Raw genomic sequence first — 25,213 nt, 5'->3', positions numbered from 1 at the left:
TTAACAATTCAGCAAAGATTCTTTTACATGTATATGTACTTTTCCAAATGAAAAGAATCCCTAATTGTACGACCAATGTTTGAAATATTGGTATCGCGTTATGTATCACATCCTCAGGATACGATACGTATCGGTTATTGCACGGGATATGTTGTTTGTATCCGGTTATTTATTGCACTTTTTGGGAAACGTGGGGAAACATTGGGAAAATGGTTGAATTTTTTAATGAAACTTTAGGGATTGTTAAAAAAACCTTAATAAACACTTTTAAATCATACCATCTCAAAAAAGAAGTGCACATAATAGGTTTCCTTTGTATAGGGTCCTAAGCTTGCGCTGTTTGACCAAGGTATTCAAAATCGGTTATCGAACGGCCGTAACGACCATTATGTAACAGTAACGATCATAACCGTTACGCGTTACGGGGTTAAAACGGCTGTTACAGAAAAGATGGACCATCATGGTCCTGTAACAGTTTTTTCAAAAAATAAAAAAAGGGCCATAACGGCCGATACGGGGTTGTTATGGCTTGTATCATAATAGTAACGGTGGTGGCCGTTACGGCCACCGTTACCACTTTGGAACACCTTATGTATGACTAAACTAATGTAACCGTATTCAAATTGAATGCATAACATTTAAAGTGTATGTAATGATCATTTCATCAAACACTCCTAAATACTTCAAAATTAGTCTCAATTGACAGTTGGTGAAGGGAAATTTTAGAAAAAAAATTTAATATTTTAATAATTTATTTATTTATTAATTTTAATTAAAAATGATTATTATTTTTTTTTTCAAAAATTGACAAGGACTTAACAAATCAGTAGATTAGCCCTCATACATGCTTGATTTCATGTTTGGAGTGCAATTTGGGAGAAATTGGGAAAAATTTGAATTTTCTCCAATTTCCCCAAATTGGTGGAAGGAAAATTTCGAAAAAAAAAATGGAGAACATGAAGAACCAATGGATTTCGAAATCAAAGCTCCAACTCCATGATTTTTCATGCAAAACATGAAGAACCAATGGATTTGTAACTATTTGACACTGATGTAACATAATTTCAACCCAAAAAGGGATCAAACATTGAAAATGCTCACCGGATCGAACATGTGGGATATATTGGTACTAGTTGTGCGTTTTGTATCGCACAGGTGGGATGCAAGATGTATCATGGGATATATCGGCCAATATCATCGATATTTAAAACACTGTGCGCCAACCATCCATTAATTCTAATTCTGACCTTTTCTTTTTATAAGATATTGATAATGACTAAGACACCCCTACATCATGTTAGAAAACAGTTTTAAATCTCCAATACGGCTGTATCACATCTGTGATATGGGAGATGAAATGGGGCAGATGAAATGGGGCCATGTTTCCCATTTCCTATTGGTGATGCCGATATTTAAAACCTTGCATCACAACCAGGTAGCCCTAGTAAATGGGCGATAACAGACTTTATTTATATTCTCATTATCTTGGGATCGTTTGAAAGCTAACTCAGTAGGATAATTTCTTTACATCTGGATGCCTGTTAGACTTGAAAAGTGGCTCTGAAAATAAGTGATGTTAATCTAATTTAGGATCACCTTGGGCATATTTCCAGGTTTCCTTTAAACTCAAGAGAGACTTTATGTTTTAGTTGTTCGTTTTTAGATTTAAGATTTTCAAATTGGGAGGTTTTAAAATCCAAATCGCATTTTGTCTTTTCAAAACAGTCTGAAATGTGGGACTTTTCTAAAACAAGAGATTCATAAATTTCTTTTAGTTTAGAAAATTTCTCTTTTTGAAGTTTCAATTTCACAGCAATTTTACAACTTTCCTTGTATAAGGCTGTTCACTCCCCAAGTATAGGGTTGTGATGTAGTAATAAACTCAGTAAGACCGAGGTCGAATCCCAAGGGATTGAAACCTGTGCGTAGTCTGAAACTAAGTAGAACTAGAACTAGAAGAAGATGAAATCTAAATCGAATGAATTTGAAGGAATAATAGTGAAATATTAATCTAAAACTTAAGGAAGCAGTCACCCCCGTATGGGGGTGAATCAGTCCGTTAGAAAAAGGGGCCATATTGGCATGTGACTGTTACAGACTGATATGATTTTTATTTATTTATTTTAAATCTCATTTTTTCCACTTTTTTTCTTCATTTCAACCATGAGGGAAGCTTGGAAGCTAATTTTAAACTAGATCTAGGCCTATTTTGAGGACAAAACACAAAATTTGAGTGGGATTCAATGAATCGAAGCGAGTGGACAAATTTTGGGAAATTTCAGGAGTGAAGCATTGGTTTTTTCATACTTCCATCTTCTTTTTGTGTTAATATGTAACAGGCCCTAATTCACCAAGTCATGCTTGATATGTTTTCAATTAGGGCCTATTTGGTCGACTTTTAGGAGGTCAAGCTGAAACTGTCCAACAGACAGCATTCTTACCAAAGTATGGCCTCTTACACCGTCAAATCCCTGTAAAAAAAAAACAATACACATTTGGGATCCTCACATTTTAAGAAAATTACGAAGCAGTTTTGAGTTTTTTTTTTTTCCCAAAAAATAAAAAAATAAAAAGGCTACTATGGCCCATATTGTTTTGGCTAACTTGCTGGTCTCTACGTTGGCTGGTGCTATTATGTAGTGCCTTGTAGGAATCATAGTATGAGGTACTCTTTAGGACCTTACATAAACCTGGCTGTCTTTCTCATTTATGTTATCTACCTTAAAGTTCCTCTAAATCTTCTACTTGGAAAAATTAATAGCAAGCCAGAGTAGATATTGAGTTTATGATGTTCTAAATAATAAAAATAAGCAAAACCTAAAATATGAAATCAATCCGACTGGTGGGCCACGATCATGAGATCCCATGATGGGCTTTTCTTGATTGCCGGCCCACTCTTTTGAATCAAAACTTCGTCTTTTAGTAAAGAGGCCCTCCCTGGACGTCGTCATCGAGTCGGATCGATGGTGGGGCCCTCCCTCTCTTGGCGTACGTGCGTAGGGGATGGTGTGCTTGCGCGTGTGCGCATGATGTCCCCATCAATTGTCCTTTGCTGCGAAGATTTCGCCACTGGCGAAATAAAATTCCTGAACCGCTCGAGGATGTTAGGATCAAGTCTCTGAAGCTCTTCTTTAGTGAGCCACATGCTGTCTAAAGCTGGGCGTGACTTACATTTAACCAGGTACTTTTAAAACCTGCCGTCCAACGTTGAAACTATCTGATGGTCCAGGATATCCTCTATTTCCTCTCTGGGTGTGTGAAGGTTAGGTATGAGAGGCAGAGGTTGGGAAGAAAGGTTAGGAAGAGTAGATATGGGAGGTAGAGGCTGGAAAAATGGGTCGGGATGGGTTGGTATGAGACGTAGAGCTGAGAAAATGGATCGGGAAGGGTAGGTATGGGAGGTAGAGGTTGGGAAAATGGGTCGAGACGGGTAGGTACGGGACATAGAGGCTGAGAAAATGAGTCGAGAGGGGGCAATGGATCAAGGGATAAATCTGGGAAATAGGGATGGGTGGGCAAAGGGCCGGACAAAGTATCAGTGGTCCCCTAAAAGGAAACTAGATCATCCACATTGAATGTAGAACTAATTCCCATGAAAGGTGGAAGATCTACCTCATACACATTGAGACCGTTTCGTTTTATAATTTTGAATGGTCCAGTGCTATACACGTGTAATTTTCGAACGGCTCTCTGAGGTTACCGCTCTGGCCTAATGCGGATCATCACAGAGTCCCTTACATTGAATACCTTGAAACACTTATGTTAGTCTGCAGAAAGTGAGTAATGTTCATTACTAGTCATGATCTTCTGCCTGATTTCTTGATGTGATGAATGAATGTGATGCGCAAAAGACTTTGCAGGCTCTGATGGCCTATGAGACAGTGACATATGGACAAGATCAGTAGGTTTCCCAAGTTTATAACCAGTAACGACTTCATAAGGACTGAGACCTGTTGACCTATCGACAGAACTATTAAACGCAAACTCGGCTATAGGTATTACAATGTCCCATGTTATGGTGTGTTCTATATCCCTCGTAGGGGAAGACTCATTCGGTAGATCATTAGGAACGACATCACGAAACACATCCACTACCGGAATGGCCTCAGTGGGTAACTCTACAATAGCCTCTGGTGCACTCTCTCTAGTCACGAGGCCGCACATGTTGTACCCTTCAAAATAATGGTCTTGAAGTCCCTCATGGGGTGGGGGTACGGGTGCACGCCCATGACTGATTCCTTGGCTACCTACATTCATTGGTCTATCGTCCTGGCCACCTGGCTGAGATTGGCCATCTTCCCTAATGGTGGGGTTTGTCTTGATGGTCAAGGCATTGATCTATGCTTTGTTCCAAGCACTTACCCCAAGACTTGATCTGCTGGGACAGCTTGTTTAGTGACTCTAACAGTTGTTCCATGTTTAGTGTAGGGTGCAAGCCAAAACCATGACCCGTACGTGTGGGCATACACTTGCTAACTCCACCTAAGGACTTTCTAGAACGACTATATGTAACTAAATAGGACTAAATGATCTTATGAGACTTTATATGAGGGAACTTTGCAGTCTTACTAAAATCCAGTAATATAGTTGACAAAAAGGGACTATGGACTCCTAAAAGCTACATGTGATGGATTGCATGCATGAAGGACTCAAATATCCTAACCCTAAACAAGTAATGTATTCCCCTATAAGAACCCTAAGCTCTGATACCAAATTTGATACAGGACATGAAATTCAGATATGATGTGCAAGATTTCAGATTTAAGATCACATAGTTCATAAACAATTACACAAATTCCACATCCCACACAAAAGTCCAAATATTCAATTAAGAGGAATCTATGTGGGTCCAGGCCTACACACGTTAGGGCCTTAAATCAAGGAATTCACTAATTTCAAATCAAGGAACCCTAAGGTGAGAAAAGAGATAAAAATTGAGTATTTAGGGCAATTTAGGGTTAGGGTTTATAAAATTAGGGATGAAAAGAGGATAACAAGAGAAAAACCTGACCTAAAAATAGCTCCCGTGTGCAGACGGTGCCCCGGGGCTGACTCACGTGCGATGAAGGCCTGCCTTCCCAAATCGGCTTCTTGGCCTTGATCGGTCAGGCTGGTGCTGCAAAACCTCAAAATCTCACGTCGATCCAAGCTACGGTCTGGGCGTGGTGCTCTGTCGAAGTTTCAGCCATCCTGCAGAGCCAGATTCTGAAAACTGGTTGTAGAGGAATGAACAACTGCAAAACAAACGGATTTGGCGCGAATTTGGTTGTGGGAAGGATGAAATAAGATGGAGGGGCGGATGGGGATAAACGTGGCTTTGCACCACGGTAGTTAACCCTTCGAAAAGGGAGGGCTTCGCACCCACTTTAATCTTAGCCCTTCGAAAAGGCAGGGCTTCGCACCTACTTTAATTTTTTCACAACTCAAAAACTCAGAGAGCAGAGAAACCACAGAGGAATTTTTATTCAAATTCAATGAATCAAAAGAACTACAAGGGCTGCCTATTTATAGGGAAAATCATATACCCTTAAACTCGCGCTGTGTGCGCAATCTCTTACTTGGCGATGAAGTAAACTAAAATAAAAACTAAACAAAGAAATCCAAAGCGTTTATGATGTTTTAAATAATAAAAATAAGCAAAACCTAAAATATGAAATCAATTCGATTAGTGGGCCACAATCATGAGATTCCATGATGGGCTTTTCTTGACTATCGGCCCACTCTTTTGAATCAAAACTTCGTCTTCTAGCTAGGAGGCCCTCCCTGGACATCCTCCAGATCGACGGTGGGGCCCTCCCTCTCCTTGCATACGTGCGTAGGGGACGGCGTGCGTGCGCGTGATGTCCCCCATTAGGTTGGTACCGAATTGTACTCATGTCAAATATTTTATGTCACGAAGAACTTCGAAGCTGGAGAAAAGAAATTAATGTTGATGTTACTGTCCTTGCTTACAGGAATGTTAGACATGCTGCGATCTTTTTTTAAGAAAAGATTTGGAAGCCCAGAATATATATTGAGCTTATGCAATGGTTGTCTATATATGTAACAATGGCTTCTGCGTAGGAGGTTATTTGGTGTTATTATTGCATTTGATTTCCTATGGCAAATATATACTGTCACATAAAGCTTGGAAACTGAGAAAATGTTTATCTTGATGTTAGGCTGTCCTTGCTCACGAGAATGTTTTGCATTTCTTGACATTTATTTTTATGTTTTTATTTAAATTAGTTTCACTTTTTAGGAAGAAACTATCATTGTTTTCTTGTTTTTGAAGTATTGACCGTAAGAATTTATCTTCATCATCATTGTCATCATCATCATCATCATCTTAGGCTCATCCCAATTAATTGGGTCAGCTACATGAATCCTGTTCTGCCATTCCACTGTCAAGGGCCATACCTTCAGTTAGACCATAGGTCATCAATTCTTTTTCTTACTACCTTCATTCATGTCGTTTTCGGCCTCCCTCTTGCCCTTTTAGAGCTTGTGAACTTGTACCCACTTGCTCCTGACCGCAGTTCTTGGATCAAATGTGTCAGTCGGGGAAGGAATTTATAAGTGTGGAAACCCCTGTAACACACACACACACATCTATATTCACAAATTGAGTCTTTTCATGTTGAACATTGGTATGCATGACACTTGTTTTACGTTTATTATCTGTACTAACAAGGAAGCAGTTATCATTTTCATCTTACATTTCATGAGTTAGTCCATGAACAAATCCATTTAATGTGTTTAACAGGATTTTTTTAAAAAAAACTTTTTTTTGGGGTTCTTTTGTTGGATCTATATTCAATAGGTAGCTAAGTGGGCATTGTCCCCAAGTACTGACCAATTAAATTCCGTATCTTCTACTGCTTCATTTTGCATATTCTCTCTCATTTTAATAGGTTTGTCATCACTTTTCATGTATTTTTTGGGAACGTTCTATGTGAATTTAGAATTTGATCCAAGCCTATTTGTCAGGAAGAGCTATTGCCGATGGTACAGTCACAAAACCTTACACTTTCCTTTTCAGCAGAGTGTTCTATTCAGGAGGAGCTGAAAAGAGAAAGTACTGCAGATGTGATAACTATATTGGTGAGTATTTGATACATGATCAACTTTTCCATGCATAGTTGCCTAATGGAATCCTTTCCCCCCCTAAATCATCCTTATTAAATTGATAAGAGGTCTATTCCATGTTGGTAGAAAAGTATATTACTGTAGCATCATGCTGTCATATTGAAAATGTAAAAGGATGATTAGTTCTCGTTCAGTGCTTTGTTAGATACTGCAAGTTTATTTTTATATGGAAATGACCTTTGTTTCCTTCCTTTTTTTGTTTCTTATTCTAATTTTGAATCAGATAAGCTATCTTGTGATGTTTGCTTACATATCTATGACATTGGGAGACACACCTCATTTATCTTCATTCTATATTTCATCTAAGGTATGGTTTTCCAGGGTTTAAGTTCTCTTCTATGTTGTTAGTTTCCCTCCCCATTTTAAAGGTACACTGTGTTTGGTGAATTATAATGAAATGCTTGCTCCATATGGAATTAGATCTTTTTTCCCTGTGTGGCACCATTTGTTTTATGTGATGGGGCCGTTCAAATTGATGTGAATTAAAAAGAGTTGTCTATTTTTTTCCCAGTATAACATTTGTATGAACTTCTGTTCTGTCTTTCATTTTGTTATTCGATTTGTTAAAACTGATTCTGGACCCACATTCCGGCTGTTTGGCAGCCAAATGTCTGCATGCTTGTTAAAAACAGGCTAAAACTCATCTTGTGTAGGTTTTATGCTTACTGTGTCAGCAGTGTCTTCTATATAAAGGTGTTTGGACTCTGGCGTAGTCTAGTGGAGTTATAATCTGGTCTTTCAAAGGATCATCTAGCATAATCTATTGTAGTGCTTCCTGTTGATATTTTTCTTTTTCTTCTTAATAAAGTTACTTTACCTATAAAAAAAGAAAAGAAAAGAAAATTCATTTTGGTATTCCAATCTGACAAATTATTTGCGGTGTTTGTTCATATATCTTATTTTATTTTTTGAACAGTGATATCTTTACCTTTTATTTCTTGTCTGATTCCAGAATCAGGAACTAGTGTTGGTTACTTATAATTTCCCCTGATGTGTAATACCCTTGCTAGCATCTCTTTTGTCTATTGTGACATGTTTTTCCTTTTGACCTTAGTTGCAGATTCATGTTCGTTACTTTTGTGTTTATTTATGTTTCATATGTTTACCTATGTTTCCTACTCTGTTCTTTATTTATGTTGTGCAACTTCATGTTCATATTTCTTTGGGTCACCCATGTTCCGGATAGATAATTTTGGAACTCTAGTTTTTGACATTGTTACATTCACTGAATTCTTTTGGTTACAAAGCCGTCATTTGATCTTCTTTCTCTTAGTCCACAATCTTATCATCTGTTATCCTAGTGGGGCTGGCAAGGTAAGAAGCATAGGTGGCACCCCCTGGGAATGAAATCCACTTTTATATCAAGAAAGTAGAAACAGGAGTACCAACGCCTTTTTCCTCAAATAATCTGGAGATGCCTATGAGCTTCCTAATACATCCTTGTATTGTCACTTGCAATCAACATATCATCCACATAAAAAGAACGCGTCACACTTAGTTGAGAATTAAAAATGTGATTGGTATTTCATTGAAGTTGATAATCATGGGACTAAAACGACTAACTAAAAAGACCTAAAGCCTCCTTGATGGGGACATCACGCACATGCCTCCTCTACCCACGTATTCGAGGAGGAGGTGGACCCCACTTTCGATTTGGATCGACGACGACATCTTCGGAGGGCCTCATAATTAGGAGGCTGCGTTATGGAGCATTGGAATGGACCCGATCATCACATAAATTCTTCCATCGGATCTCATGATCATGGCCCACTACTTTAGATGATCTAAGATTTTGAATTTGGACTATTTTTGTTATTAGAAACATCATGAACGGCTTTGATTGCTTAGATAAGTTATTTTATTTGCTTTAGCTTTGGTATTAGTGTGCGCACAGGGCGCAAGGGTAATTTTGTCTTTTTTGTGTTTAGGGTTTTCTTATAAATAAAGCAATCCCATTCAGGTATTCTCATTGATATTTTATGAATAAAATAATTCCTGCGTTTCTTCCTCTCTCTCTTTGGGTTAAAGAATCGAATTGGGTGTGAAGCCTTCCCTTCCTCGAAGGGCTAACGACCGTGGTGCGAAGCCACATCCGCTCCAAGTCATCTCCATCTTCTTACACATCACATCCATCACCCTTTACACCCCTTCCACCTTCAGATTCACCCATTTTTGCATCCAAGTTTTCTCCTACAGCAGTGCAAAAAAAGATTTTCAGATTTTGGCTCATCTGAGGGGTTGAAACTTTGGCGAAGTACTACACATGAACCTTGCGTTGGATTGATGTGAAATTTGGTATGGAAGTAGCCCATCCTTGGCCGATCCCAGCCTAGAAGGCGGTTTTCGACTTTGTGGGTCCCACACACATGCGGATGACCCGTCACGCATGTGCGTCCAGGCCCTTCGGCTGTCCAACGTGCGTAGACCATCCCAGGGTCTCTTCTTTCATTTATTTCCTTCCTTTTTGCCTAAACAAACCTCCTAACCCAAATCCCTAACCCTAAAGAGTCCCAAATCTCAATTATTCCCAATTTTCAAACATTAGATTTTTCCCCAAATTGAAACTTAGTGAATCTCTTGAGTTGGGAACAATCCTTTGCAAGAATGGATGATTCTTACACTCATTTGGGCTTGTTTGGCTTATAATTTTATTTGATTTAGTCCTAAAGTTGTGTAGGCTTGGACCCCATAGATTCCCCTTTTTGAATGTTTGATAGGAATTTTGTGACTGTTTAATATTGGTATAATCACAAGCTTGATCTCTTCCACTCCATATTTAATTTCATATCCTGCATCACTCCTCTTACATGATGGTCACCATAATTTGTAATTCTTTTTGGATCTTTACTCATTTGAGTAATGGCATCTAAGATAATGAGAGTTCCTATACATAATGACCCCCTCAGTCGCATATCTTATGCATAGATTAAAATCTTGCTTTGTGAGGTAGCTATTGTCTTGTTTGTATTGTTCTTGGTTGGGATCTGTGAAAATACATGCATTTTTCTTTTGATGTCGGCATTTTGTTGCTGTCATTGTGTGTGGTGTGTGAGGGATAGATGTCTCATTATTGATATTATAAGCTTAATTGTATATCAAAAGCAAAGTGTTTACTTTTTGTTGTTTTATTAAGCTCCTCTTTGTGCCAAATTTCACTTGATTTCACCGTTCATTCCATTGAGACCATCTTGCTTGCAAACTGTAATAAGTATGAATTGCTGAAAGATGCATTATCAAATGCTTTAAGTAGATGGCCTAAAGGGTCCTTGGGTGAATGGAATTTTTGGTGTAACGCTGGTGACTGGTGATGCATTCTTGTGTCTGATCATGATCTGCCCCCTTCATCGATTGGTGGGCCCCATAGGAGATGAAATCAGATTGGCAAGCCCCATAGGAGATCGAATCAAATTGGTGGTCCCCATAGGTGGCTCATTCATAGTAGGGACCCACATCCGTGCACTGTTCATCCATGAACTATTAGTGCATGTGTACTGGTCACACGCGTGCACTTTTCATCCATACATATGCAAGCGTTAATCACGGGTTTCTTTCTCATTCTTAGTAAGTTTCTTTTTGGTTTAAAATTGCTTAGCAAGCTGCAAATGTTATGGTTGAATTAGCAAAGTGGTTTGTACAAGGCCCATATACACAAGGGCATAGGTATGGAACTCTTCATGGTTTATAATGATTGAAGACTTCTTTTATTTTAACCTGTGATTGGTGAAGATTGGGTGGTGGGATGCTTCCAATACTAAGTGGTTTGATGCCTAGTTCAATCGCCTTTTAGCAGTTTGATGCCCTAGTTCTATATCATATTTTCAGTCTTTTGGTCGTGTTTTGTAATTTTTGCAGGGAGCTAGCGTGGAGGATGATTGCTCATCATCTCTCCTACTCCTTGCTTGCTGCCCCCATGGTTGTTTTCTTTTCACAATAGTTGCCATTTCAAAAGAAAAGTTTATTCAACAGTCATTTATTTTTTGCTATTATTTGGAAGATTTTTTGGAAAAATACTTCAAAGTTGGTATGTATAGTTTAGATCCACTCTTTTTTCTTTTTTAAAATTGGGTTCTATATCCACTCCATTCACATACTTTGGTATCACAGCATTTTTCTCTAGGATGTTTTTTCTTCTCTTGTATTTTCTCCTTAATTCTACCCCCAATTATTCCTCGATCCTAACTCTAAACCCCAATTGCAAACTTTCCCTGGTTCTCCAAACCTATGGCCTAATTTTGGACATACCCAATCCTAAACCCTAAGCACAAATTTCCCTCAATTCACAAGCAGTAAACTGTAAACCCTTCTTTACTCATACCCCAACCTTAATACTAAGTTCCTAACCCCAATTCCACTCCCATCTCAAATTGTAACCCTCATCCTTGTGAATCCTAACCACAAACCCCAAATTCCAAACTCTTCCAAACTCTCCCAAATTCCTCCAAACTGTAGACCTATTTCCCAAATCCCAATTCTAACTTTACCCTTAGCCTCAATCCAAACACTGCAAACCATACGTAAACCTGTCACCCAAAATCAGTTTCAGTTGCAACACAAACTGTTCCCGTCACCTGTCCATTTCCAGACCCAGACCAACATTAAATGAGTCCCAAGTCTGTTTCAAATCAACCTTAAGTTCAGGTTCAAATCTGTCTGTAGGTTAACCCAATAAAAGTCCATATTTGGGGCTTTAATATCAAGTTTGATGGCATTTATCAACATCGTACCATCTCCCCACATGTCCTCATTCTTTTTTCTTATTAGGGCTTCTACTTAAAATGCTGAAATTACAACCCTTGCTTAAGTAACTTAAAGAGACAATAATGGGCCTAAAACTCTACCCAAACATGTACATAGGCCCAACAGCCCATAGAGTCCACACGTGGGATGATTTTAACATTTAACAATTGTATTGGGTTAAAGTGTGAAAATGGACAGATTCAGGGACAGTTTTCTGGAGATTTTTCTTGACAGTTTTTTGAATAGTTTTTGTGGATGGGTTTCAGACAGTTTAGGGTCAATTTTAATGGATTGGTTATGAATGTTTTGTAAACTGGTTGGAGGTGAGTAATAGTTGGGTTGAGTCTTGGTTTGGGTTTGGTAGAGGGGTGGACGTTTGAGTTGTGGATTAGACTTGAAAATGAATTATACATTGCAGTTGGTAGTTTAAGGGATCTAGGGGCTATGGTTGGGTTTAGTCTATGAAGTAGGCATTGTTATCGTGTATTAAGTTTAGTCTACAGTTGTTGATGTTCACTATGGGTTTTAGTGTCTTGGCGATTTTTGAAAGATATAGAACCATATACTTATGAAAAATTCCAAATTCTTGATGCAGCCAAATTAAAACACACGCACACACTTACAAATCAGTACGCCTGGCAAGGGACTGGCTTTGTGCCTAGATTTTGAAGTGGTCTTGTTGGGCTTACCGAGCCGATCCTATTTAAATTATTGATTTTTCTTGGCCGAGGTGTGACCCATTTCCGGGCCTACAAATTAAGGGCTAGGACTTTACCTTAGGTTCGTGTCCTGGCCAACAAATTAATGGCTAGGATTTTGCTCTTCAACGTAAGAGTCCCGGCAACGGAACCAAAAAACTTGATTGCTTGCCTCCAAGTGCAGAGGTTCGTAAGTAGTATCTCGTGAATACAGGGTCAATCCCACAGGGAGATGAATTGTGAGAAGAAAAAAAAAATCAAATGCAAAACAAACTTAGTAATAAAAATTAATTTGATGATTTGATTTTGGGATTTTTGAATGGATGTAATTCAACTGAATAAAATAACACCCAGGCTTCAAAGTTTCACACATAGGTTAATGTTCCAAAATCATGATGACTTGGATAACACAACTAGGATCTGAGCACTATGGTCAGCCTAATCGGAAAATAAAACAGTTGAAATATTTTAATAAATGATATAAAAGATTAGAAAATGATGGATTTGCATCATTGACATATATTCTCAAGCGCCAGTGATTTTAAGTATTCAATATCTATAGGATAATGAATATCAAAGAAATATAACAGGTTGAGAACATCTCCTATCTAGGAAATCTGATTGTTCTCTCCCCAATCTATCCCAACAAAGTGAGAAGAAGAGAAGCCCACACGTGCCATGGTAGGGTTGGGGTGTGCGCACTTGAAAGCCATCTAGAAGGCGGACCCTACTCGCACATGTGATTGAAAGAGAGAGGATGAGGGCCTCTCTCTCTCTCTCTCTCTCTCTCTCTCTCTCTCTCCAAATGCCCCAAGGTGTGGGGATGTCCAAGCCTCTCTTGCTTTCTCACCTTGGGATAGGATCTGAAAAGAAATTAGGGTTTTAGAGGGAAACACCTTTATGGTGTTCCTCACCTCTACTTGCATAAAAATTCCTTCTTATCTATGCATCCAAATTGACCAAATCCTCCCACTCTCCGTGGCCACTATTCTTGACCATAAATCCTCACATACTTTGGATGCCCCATCAAGTGCGATAAAAAAGTTTTAATAGTAAAAAATAATAATCATGGCTAGCTATAAAACCACTTGATGGATGGTCCAAATATTAAGGTCACCCCACAATACGTATACCTGATATCTAAGTGGATCCCATGTTGGAGCATGTGGGCTCTGGTTGCATCCTAATGCATGCACCTAACAAGACCCATATTTTAGCCACTAATGTAAGCTTGTAGAGCAAGCCAAAACACAAAATACTAAGACCATACGTCCCAACACAACCTTAGGTCTAAGGACTAGTCAAAGCCAACACATGATCAAGTCGATCCGGTCCAGACATGATGTGCCTCCTAAACCAGAACTTGATGTGATCCTCCAATTCATTTCTTGTTGGGCCTATAACAAAAAACCTTCGTACAAAGAACACTCATATTCCATGTGGGGTAGGGCAATGACATATAATGCCTGATGATGGAGACTATTCATCCCAACACATAGGATGACCACAAAACATGATCACGAGTCACCCAATTCTCCTATGGTGGTCATGGACTTTTAAGGTATTGAAATCCATGGCCCACAACTCTCCGTTGGTTAGTGGCTTAGGGAAAAGGTTGAGGTTCTATATGTAGGGGATGCGGTGAAAATTGGGCTTAGGATTGGATTTTGCGTGATGTGAAAGGGTTGCATTGGGTTTTGAAACAAAGTCAATGGTCTGAATTGGGCTGTGGGGCCCACAGTTCCAATCAGACGGCTTAAATTATGAATCGGTCGGACTGTGGGGTCCACTATTCTAAATGTAAAATTCTTTTTTCTATTCAAACCCTATAACAGAAAAGAACCTATGGTCGATGCGCCATATGTTGTGTATAGAGTCTACTTGTAGGAAGTTTTGGACTCCATTAGTTTCCTATGCTACCTTTTCTTTTGATTATAGCTTAGATTAAATTGTCCATGGGTATGTGGGCCAATAGGATATTTTCTTTAGATTTTGTCTATAATAAGTTCTTTCTAGAAGTTTACTGGTTCATTTTGATATCTATAAAAGGTTTCAAAGGCCACGCATATGAACCTGTTGCATTATTTTTTTCGGAAGGGTGAACCTATTGCATGATAATTGATAATTGAATAAAAATTGAGGTTTTTTATGATAATGAGTCCCACTTTGAGTGATTTATAATTTGCATCAGAAGGCTATGAAAGTGTTCTACTTACAAATATTTCTGTGTCGATGGTCAATGATACAAAATTGTGGAGTATTGGCGCTGGTCAACAATATAAAACTATAGAGTACAAAAGTTACCTGGTATCAATGATATTATCATCATATCGGATGATATATCATGAAATTGATGTTCTTATTATATATTGATACAAGTTTAGTGGTGGCAAGTATCAATTGACACAAAGATAATTGCTATCTTCGATTGGAAAAAAAAATGTAGAAAAATTTAAAAGAAGTTTTCATGCTCATTTTTATTTTTATTTTGGGATTATGCGTCTTGGAGTGTCGTAACAACCCCACTCAAGTTGTTTCACATGAAAACATGATGGTGGAGAAATTGCAATCTGAGCGGATTTTGCTGGAACCCCGAAGACATAAAAAGTTCGTTTAATTTATTTGATTTCAATAGGTAGGCATGAAAACAAGGAGAAATCCATATATATGCACGAGGCTCATGCATTGACATGGAATTCAAGCAAGAAAGTTTAATCTTAAATGTGAAAAATGAAAGAAATTGGGGAAATCCAAACATGTTCATGCCTGAACACTGGTTTGGCTATGGACAAAGGTAAATATGGGTATGGAGGTATCCAGTTAGTCATAATCACAATCAATGTCACTAGGAACGACAATGATAGTTATAGTGATTGTTCAATATCCACCAATGGTATACTGGTGCATATTGTTGAGGATGAGTACCATCAATATCTTATAGAATACATGGCCTGGCATCATAATCTCATGGTACTGTAGTTATGGGTATTAGTATTATGGATAGGGATGACGACTTTGAGATGGCTCATAACTTGATGTGGATCTGAGACTAACGTGTGTATGTATATTTCTCTCTCTGTGTGTGTGTGTGTGTAATATCTTAGTTTTTGGTTTTATTATGTGTTTTATTTTGCTAGTATTGTATGACATTTGAATGATATATGAACTTATGTTGCATATAATGGCGTTATGTAAGCAAAATGCATTATGTCTGGCTGGCAATGCATGGTTTTATCCTTAAACAATGGAAAACTATTATGCATAGTTTTTTTTTTTTTTTTTAAAAAAAACATTTTGAGTTCTAACTGTTAATCATGTGCTTTTAATGTCTCTTTAAGTTTCACTGAATTCCACCACTTTCCTAAAATTTCCGTAGTGTTTCCCTTATACTGTAATGCATTACGTGGTATATGTGATACATCCGGATGCTTCCCATGATAGAATTGTATTCCAAGGGTTGAATACATAGAGCAATACTGATATTGCGAATGCTAGGCTATCAGACTCCCACAATCACCTATTTGGGCCGAAACATCAATTTTGTAGAAACTTTCTTGAAGGATTTTGATAATCTAGAAGTGGCATGTAATCATATACCTTTAATTAGGGCCTGTTTGGATCAATGTAAATCAAAGCTTGGATATGGAAAACCAAAATTCACATCAGCGGAAAGGTGTGTGTGGAAAAGAATTCACGTTGACCTTTTTTTAGCACTCATGATCTTTATGGTGTTAAAAGGTCAACGTTTATAACATGAGAGTTATATCTTGTAACGGTGGAAACCTCCAAGTAACAGGGTTATTTATTTATTTATTTATATTATTTATTTATTTAATATTTAGGAAAAAAGGAAACCATGCATTTTTGAAGAGAACTGTGGAAATGGCAATCAATTTCCTGCCTAAAAGTATTTTAGCAAGCAGGGGAAAACATCACATATGAGGAAATTGATATTCATTTCCATGGTTGAAAACAGGATTCCACGAATCTGAGCGGCTCCAAGTTCAATTTCCTAAGTTTGCTACATCAATTCTAGTATCAAAGCCATCTTCCTTGTAGTTTTTTTTTTCTGATAAGTGTGTATCCTCAGCTGCTACTGCTATACATTGAGTTGATTCTCTTTTTCAATTGTGCTATTTTTTTTTATTTTTTTTATTTTTTATATTTTTAAATTTTTTTGGTTAAACTTTTTCCCTGACATTAGTCTGTGGAGATTGGAGATTTATTGCTTTGATTTATAACCATATTTCTTTTCTTTCATCTTTGTGGTGTACGTTTCTTTGAACTATTTTACTCATCTGTTCTGCCAGACCAGTTACTGCTTAATGCCTTTTCTTATCGATATATTTTTGAGTTATTGGTATGGATCCCAGGTACTTCTTGGCTTGTCAGGAGTCGTGGTTGTCATGCTCTCCGTTCTTGGATCCATTGGATTTTTCAGTGCCATTGGAGTAAAATCTACACTCATCATTATGGAAGTCATCCCTTTTCTTGTTTTGGCTGTAAGTTAAATTTGTCTATTATTACTGTAGTGATGTTTTTATGAGATTATTCCATCTGTTATATAATATCATACTCCTACAAGATGTTGTGATTATGATGTATGGCTGAAATTTTCACATTTCCTGCTGGATGTTTTTATTGAAACTTAGTCACAAACTATACACTGTTTACATTCTTTATTAGTTAATAGTAAATTTTCAACATGTCTTCCCGTCTTGAAGAGGATGCATTGTTAATCAGAAGTGTTCAAGTACCATCAAACATGTTTTGTAGAGAGTCAGGGAAATTTACTTAGGGACTATCCATGATGCAGTGTGCCTTACAATAATGCATTTATATTAACAAGATGATAACAAACTTTGCCAGGTCAGATCCTCCTTGTTAGTACTTCCTAGTACTTCTTTTGATAAGCCATAGCTTTTATGGTTTTGTTTTTTTCAACTCAAGTAACAACTTCAGTCCTGTATTTCTATGAAGTATTTTGCAACATATATGTTGAATATGAAAGCACCTTGAAGCATTCAAACTGTTTTCTCTATTTAATGAATAAGAATATACAAAATGTATAGTAGTTGTAGGCTTCTCTAGTCTATCTAGGAAGATGATACAATCTTGCAATCTTATCTAGAGAGATCCTCTCAAGCCTATCTAAAAGATTTACTTAGATTACAAGTACCCTCATTGTACATAGAAATTACAAGAATACAGACATAGAAACTGCAACTAAGTTTCTTAACACTTCAGGGATATACTGACAATGATCTCGAGGAAGTAGCTTAGGTTAGTACAGATTGGTCAATCCTTGATAATAAGGAAAAAACATGTTACGAATATGCCTCGAAGCAACTTTCTTGTGAACAAAATGATAGTTAAGCTTGATGTCTCTTGTGTGTGCATGAAAGACCGGATTTGTTGCCATATATGTAGCACTGACATTATCAAAACAAATAATAGAAGGGCCAGACATTGAAATATGAAGACACCAGAGTAGAAACTATAGCCAAGTAAACTCAGCTGCCATACCACAATGGTCAGCTTCAGCACTAGAAAGAGTGACAGTTGTTTCTTCTTAAGTTTTCTGCTAATGGTTTAAATTGTTATATACCGTTACTTTCTAGCTAACTCCATAACTGTATATTTTGGGACTATGTGCAACTTTTACTTTCTCATTGTTCTGTTCAATGTCTATTAGTTTTTGGGATTGATATTCACCCTGATTTCTAGCAGCAACTTTTTTCTACTTTTGGTAGTACAATAATGCACCTTTTTGCTATTGTATGATCAAATGTAGAAAGAATGTGTGTTACTACCAAAAGGGTGGGCGTAATACTAGTATCCTAATTTTATAATCATTTATAGAACTCAGAATTTTCTTTTCACAGGTTGGAGTGGATAATATGTGTATCCTGGTACATGCGGTCAAACGCCAACCACTGGATTTGCCTTTGGAAGGACGCATAAGTAATGCCCTGGTTGAAGTTGGGCCATCTATAACACTAGCTAGTCTATCTGAGGTTTTGGCCTTTGCAGTTGGAAGTTTCATTCCAATGCCTGCGTGCCGTGTATTCTCCATGTTTGCAGGTAAGAACATTTTTCTATTGATAATATTCAATTTTCACTTTGTTGCAAGGTACACCGTACACTGATCTATCTGACTTATTGCAGCATTGGCAGTTTTCCTGGACTTCCTTTTACAAGTTACGGCATTTGTTGCCTTGATAGTTTTTGACTTTTTAAGGACAGAGGATCAAAGGATTGATTGTTTTCCATGTATAAAGATTAGTTCAACTACTGCTGAACCTGGTAAGTTACATCAAGGACCTTGAACACTAACATGGCATTGATAGCGTGGGTTTCTTGTGCATGATTCTAGAGCAGCATCAAACACATGTTCATTAGATGGCCAACCTTTTCTGTTTATTTTTATTTCATGACTCATGTGACCTCTGATTGTATTGGGAAATCTATCTTAAAAATGTAGGTAATGGTCAAAGAAAACCTGGATTACTGGCACGCTATATGAGGGTAAGGTTCAAAGATATATATTTTTTTCCTTCCAGTAATGATTTTTTTTTTTTTACCTCTTTTACGATTACTAATTGAAATATCTTTCTCTGTGTACCAATTTTTGAAATATACTTTAAACTGGTCAATCTGTTCCTTTATTAGAATTGAACTTTGCGTATTTATTTATTTGATGCAATTAATTTGGCTTTTGGGATATCATTTTCTTTTTTCTTAAAGTATTGTGGCACACTACTGTTGGAATGATATGTAGGCATGTACTCATGGAGGCAAGGAGTGCCTGTGGACAAATCACACTCAAAATGCATATGTATTGATGGTGCACATGTGTGACCTGAAAACATGGATCGGTCATTCACTTCGTCCATGAAGCTTGTCATAGAAATCTCCTACTGCTAATGGAACTGAAATTTACTTTGTGCTTGCAGTGAAATAATGCATACGAAGAACTGGTTGTAAATCTTATGTTCTTGCTCAGGGGCCTAAGGAGAGACTTGAACAAAAACCCAGGAAGTTGATTTCCTTTTTCTAAAGTATTCCTCAAGAGTGACAGAAACCTATTCCTAAAAAAACCCGTTTGATGGGAATAGACTGACCCTTTTATGCGACGTTTATAATGACAAAAAGTTGTCATTATTGCGCATTGCCTTGGTTTGGGTAGAATTACCCTTTCAAAATGGCAACACAGACACTGAGAATGACGGAAAGCATTTTCAATGCAAATTCATGGTGCAAAACAAACAGAGAGCAGGGAATCCGTGTCACCCAAAGTCGATGTAACATTTCCATGTTTTGGGATTCACTAGCTGTTTCTCCTTTCCAGGTTTTCTTTCACAGTAAACAAACAGGCCCTTGTGGGGAAAAGAAACATGTTTGGTAATATACTTCAGAAAAGAAAAGACATTTTCATTTCATACCATTCATTGTGTGTCCACCTTTTAGGTGCCCTAGACAAAAATTATGGTGGTCCACTCATGAGGCAGGCTAGTGCATGGAACAAGTGGACCACTAAAAAAATTGCTTTTGCCATCCATTTCATTTCTTAAACATGAACCACTTGATGAGTTGACTGGCTTGATTTTTGGTACAAGGCATCATCTACATGGTGGAGCCCACTTGATGGATTGCTAGGATGATAATAAGTGCACCATTTTGGCTGCATGAGGTGAGTTGGGGCCTGGGCCATACAAGCATGTACCATGGCTCACTTGCTTAGTCAACTGGCCTGATCTTTGTTCGGAGACATCTATAGTGTTGCCTGCCTGATGAAAGGCAAGTGTGTCCCATAAGCAATCAATATTGGCATATGTTTCCATTTAGGATCTACCAAAAGTAGACAAAAGGTGTCTACCTTAAAAAAAGGAGATGTTAGATATCAGGGTGTTCCATAATGGTAACGGTGGCTGCATAACGGCTGTTACAGCCCTGTAATGGTCGTTACGGTCTTTTTATTTATATTTTTTTTATTTATTGAAAAAACCTCCGAAAAACCTATATCTACCCCGTAATGTTGATTATAAAGTATGAAAAAGCTGTATATGTCCCATAATAGACAATTACGGGGCTATTATGGCCTTTATAGGGGATGTAGCATGTTGTTAACGGCAATTACATGTCATTTTTTTTTTCCATAACGGCTATTACGGCCGTTACGACCCTGTAACGTGTAACGTTTTCCACCGTTATCTTTACGTAACGGCCTTTACGGCACACCATGATATCAGTTGTCTTCTTTTTTCTTTTTTCTTTTGCAATTTGCAATTTTCATTAATCGAAAAAGTATGTGTAGAGAACACAAACACCTCTTGGAAACGCTCTCCTCCCCATATGCAAAACTAGCACTTCTTTAGGAAATTGATTCTTAATAACTAAATTATGGACAAATCTAACCAAACATTTTTAAAGTTAAATAAGTAGTGCTGATAACCGTAATGGTTCAAAGTGTTTATAGAAGCAACACTAAGTGGGCCCTAAATAACCAAAAAAAAATGAAACATGGATTAACATATGGATTACATCTCAATCATGAAAGGCTATAGAATCACTTAAAGGCAGCATCATTAAAAAAGTATCAGTATTTATTTTTGCAGAATGTCACGAATCTCTACAGTTTCGTGCCCCGCTTTGTCCTTTCTTAGATAGCCTTTCTTAAACCTGCTTCTAAACTTTGACAATTCCTAACCCCTTTTAACTAATTATTTTGGTGGGCATAACCCCTTAACTAATAAACCCCTACAAGCTTTTTATCCAACTAATACTAAAAGAACCTTTTGAATTACATGTCAACCAGCTTCTCCAAAATGCAACCTGAAAAGGTACCATATAGATATGATTCAACTTTGTTGTCTGCACAAAATAAGCTGGTCGTGGAATCTCTTGGACTATGTTAGCATTAGGGGTGGCAATGGGTCGTCTTGGCCCATAGGGATTTTGAGGTGGGTTCGGGTCAATCTAAATGGGTGGTGGGATGGGCTTGGGCTGGAACATTTAAGCAAATGGGTTGGGCTTCGCTTGAACTGTACTGAACCTGACCTGCCATATAGGCTATCAATGGGTTGGGCCAGATAACCAGGCCCGAACTGACCCAAAATCTGACATGAAACAAAGAAGTGTAGAAAATTTATTTGTGTGGGTGTTTATCCACTAACGAGGCCAAGTTGCGCATACCCTTAGGCTCATTTTCCATTCTTAAACTTGAGTTTGGTCATGGTGGATCAGGTTGGGTATGGGTCGGGTTGTGGGTCTGGTTTGGTTAGAATTATTGGCCCATTTAGTCAGTAGGTCAGACTTGGGTTGACCCTAGGCCCATACCTGACCCATTGCCACCCCAAGTTACCATGCTATCAGTAGTGCTTGAGAGTTGAGAGGTGAACTTGGCAACTGAGATGGTTAAGTTGCTACCCTCTAGGCTTCTTCCCATGATGGAAAGAAATAGGTAACTTAGATTGATCGGTTGCTTTGCCTTCATGCCATAGGTGTATTCAAATGGCAGTCAGCCTGTACTTCTATTAACAGTGCTATTGTTACTCTGCATGTGTTAACTATAGATCCGATATTATGATATGCTCCCAAATAAGACAACAAAACAGCTTCTCCAAGCATCCTTCTGCAACCAGTTTTTCCACTAGTCTGAGGATGATTAGCTCGTGACAGCTTCGATAGTCTCCCCATTTTCACCCATAGCGTTTTCTAAAAGCAGCTCATGAACTTAATGTCTCCATACAAATCGATGGATTTGGGGGTGCCTTGTATTCAAAAAACTCCTGGTAGAACACCGAACATGCACCTTCTTAGGAAAAAAATGACTTACCACTACAAAAGTATAATCAAGGCCTTGTTTGGTCCTCTGTGACCCTAGGATAATAGTTTATGTTAATGTTCTCCACCGACACTTCTCGACAATTAAATTGGGAACACAACCCCTTGATGTGCCTTTGCCCTTTTCCTGGTCGACAAGCATGCCATCATAGTATAATCTGCTCTACATTACACTTGGAACATGCAAACATAAAAGATATTGTACAAGTGTGATTATCTTGTTCAACCCAAATTTCAACCTAAACATCCTAAAGGTAATTCTCACTTCTCAGTTCTCACATAATGTTTTATTGCAGGAATTCTTTGTAAACATAAGCTAGATGAAGATAATTACTGCCAGTGCCACCGTGTAAATGGTCTCGGAATCTAAATCCACAGGATACCGACTTTTGATTTCTTCAAATCCTATGATAGTCACTGAAAGTGTCAATGTAATAGAATAGTTTCCAACTCAAACCATAATCACTAAAAAACATCTACAAGAGAAGGGTCCTAAAATCAACACATACTGCATACTAACTAACACGGGCATTTTCACACCGGGCTCGAGTGGGGTGGCCTGTGGTATGTAGGGGCACACTCGGGGTGGCCCGTGTGAGGCGGGTGGCTTGTGTGAAGCGGAACCCATGTGAAGTGGGGCCTACGAGGGGGGTTCGGCTGAGATCCTAACCCATGGGATGTGGGGCCTGGGCTTTGGGATAAAAGGATTGATCACCACGCTCTTTCAGTTCGAGCTTTTAGAGCAAGTGGTTAATTGTCTTGCATCACTAACACTATTATTTTAGAAGGGTTGTTGGGGTAGATGGGAGGAGAATTTATGTTCTTTCAAAAGATGAGATCTAGGGTTTCTTAAGGGAAACAAAGAAGAGAAAACTTTGATACTTTGACTAGGATTTCTAGGAACGGAAACAAAGATGAAAAAATATTTCGTGCTCTGGCAGAGTGAGATGATTGATTGATTGATTTATTTATTTTTTAAGTTGATACATAGGCACTAAGAAAATATAGGGTTCACTGAACTCATTTACTGTAATTCAAATCAATTCTGCATCCAAGTGCAACCCAAATATTGAGTTCCACTCAAACGATCAAGTATTTGAAGTACCTTGGACCCAACAATCTTGCTGGGGCCTCTTCAAAACTCTAGTTCTAGTCAACTAGGACTCTACTATAACACAATTCTAGTCAGCCGTGAACCACTACAATCAGAATTTCATTACTGTAAAGACCCCATATCCAAAACACCTAATAGTGATTATGGGTCTGGTTGTCATGCTGGACTGAAATGGTGCCACTCCACTTTCATCATTTCCTCTTGACTGAATCCATTTATTGTAACTTAAGTGAATTCAGCATCCAAATGCACCCATAAATATTCAGTTCCACTTGAGCAATTTATTGCGTGAATTACTTTGAACCCAAAAATCTGGCTATATTTTCTTCAAAACTCTAATTCTACTCAAGTAGGAAACCTATTACAACACAGATTGAAGTCACATGCAAGCCACTACAAGTAGAATTCTTAGCCCTAAAAAGTCGTAAATTCATTTGCCAAAACCAATTAGAAAGTTATCTTAACATGATACCTGTAGCATGGCTCTTGGTGAGGGGATACGCAAGGACTACTATTGTGCTAAGAAAGCACACACTTGAACATGAAGGTTTTTCTGATTGTGACTGAATCACATGTAGGGAACAAGTGCGATTGGGCATCATATGTTTATCCAAAACTTTTGATAGTATCAGCTTTTAGTGGTTTGATTGTTTATTCTTGCATCGTTCTATTAGTGGTAGTTTTTCAGATGTTAATGATGTTTGGAGTTTCATAGGACTTCAATTACTTTTTCTGTTGTCTGATGGTCCTCTTACTACGTGCGGGCCTTGAAATATTTGCTATATATGTGTGCTCGGATATGTGTACATGTGAGACATGCTCATGTCCAACTGATTGGACCGCTAATTTACCATCCAATCAGCAATAGTTACCATCCTGCCATGATGACCAATTAGTTTCCTGAATTTCTGCCAGCAACCAGTTTCCCTAGTTAGTCAGTATAAGGCTAGATAATGATGATGACAACATCAAAGATGACCAATGACGCAACATCTATGCTGTACAAAAGGTTTGACCCACATCTATGCAAAAATCAGCCTCATCTACTCATCAAGCGGGCCACACCTTTTTTTATTTGTTATATCAGTGGGCTATCCATTGCTTTCAATTGTATAGTGCACTGGATAAGTGGATCGGGTTGATTTTTGTATAAAGTGATCCTCCTGGTGGGTTGCTTTTGTGTTTGTCTTGCCTTGATTATAAACCTGTTTAAGGATTATATCTTCATTTCTGTGTAGGAAGTGCATGCACCCTTTCTTGCCCTTTGGGGAGTTAAAGTTGTTGTTGTTGCGGTCTTTGTTGCTTTTGCACTTGCAAGCATAGTAAGTAACCCTGGATCTATGGATATTTTTGTCATGTTTTTGTGCCGTATGTGTCTTGTTGTTTGAGATTGCATGTTTAGTTAACGGATTTTCTGTTGTTGAATGGCACATTTTTTGGCTCATTGAAGCACAAAAGTGGTCAATAGAAATGTATTTACCTCATTGAATGTTATCTTCTGTTAGTTTAACACATGGAACTTGGAATCTGGAATATACATGGTGATATGTCACTTGACCAACTTGCAATACTTGTCTGCCAGGAAATGCTCATAGCTTCAGGTTTCTGACTTACTAGTCTTAGGGTCTATGACTACCCAATCTGGTACAATAATTATAACTTTTGTAATACTAGAAATAGTCTACATTGG

At 38.0% G+C, this 25,213-nt stretch overlaps 1 protein-coding gene across 4 annotated transcripts in view; it reads left to right on the top strand.

Moving 5' to 3' along the window:
- The window catches only part of LOC131243314 (uncharacterized), a 135,474-nt gene that overhangs the window by 64,015 nt on the left and 46,246 nt on the right, over positions 1-25,213 (top strand). For 3 of the 4 annotated variants that reach the window (XM_058242565.1, XM_058242561.1, XM_058242564.1), the window contains 7 exons: positions 6,970-7,083; positions 7,352-7,435; positions 16,937-17,065; positions 18,449-18,647; positions 18,732-18,869; positions 19,048-19,091; positions 24,762-24,845. In XM_058242565.1, coding sequence (XP_058098548.1) covers positions 6,970-7,083; positions 7,352-7,435; positions 16,937-17,065; positions 18,449-18,647; positions 18,732-18,869; positions 19,048-19,091; positions 24,762-24,845 — 792 coding nt within the window. The remainder of the gene's footprint in view (positions 1-6,969; positions 7,084-7,351; positions 7,436-16,936; positions 17,066-18,448; positions 18,648-18,731; positions 18,870-19,047; positions 19,092-24,761; positions 24,846-25,213) is intronic. The other variant, XM_058242562.1, reaches the window with a different exon arrangement.

The sequence above is a fragment of the Magnolia sinica genome, chromosome 4 (genome assembly GCF_029962835.1).
Source record: "Magnolia sinica isolate HGM2019 chromosome 4, MsV1, whole genome shotgun sequence".
NCBI classification, from domain to species: domain Eukaryota; kingdom Viridiplantae; phylum Streptophyta; class Magnoliopsida; order Magnoliales; family Magnoliaceae; genus Magnolia; species Magnolia sinica.
Note: the sequence above shows the minus strand (reverse complement) of the source record. Positions and strands in the feature narration are given on the sequence as shown.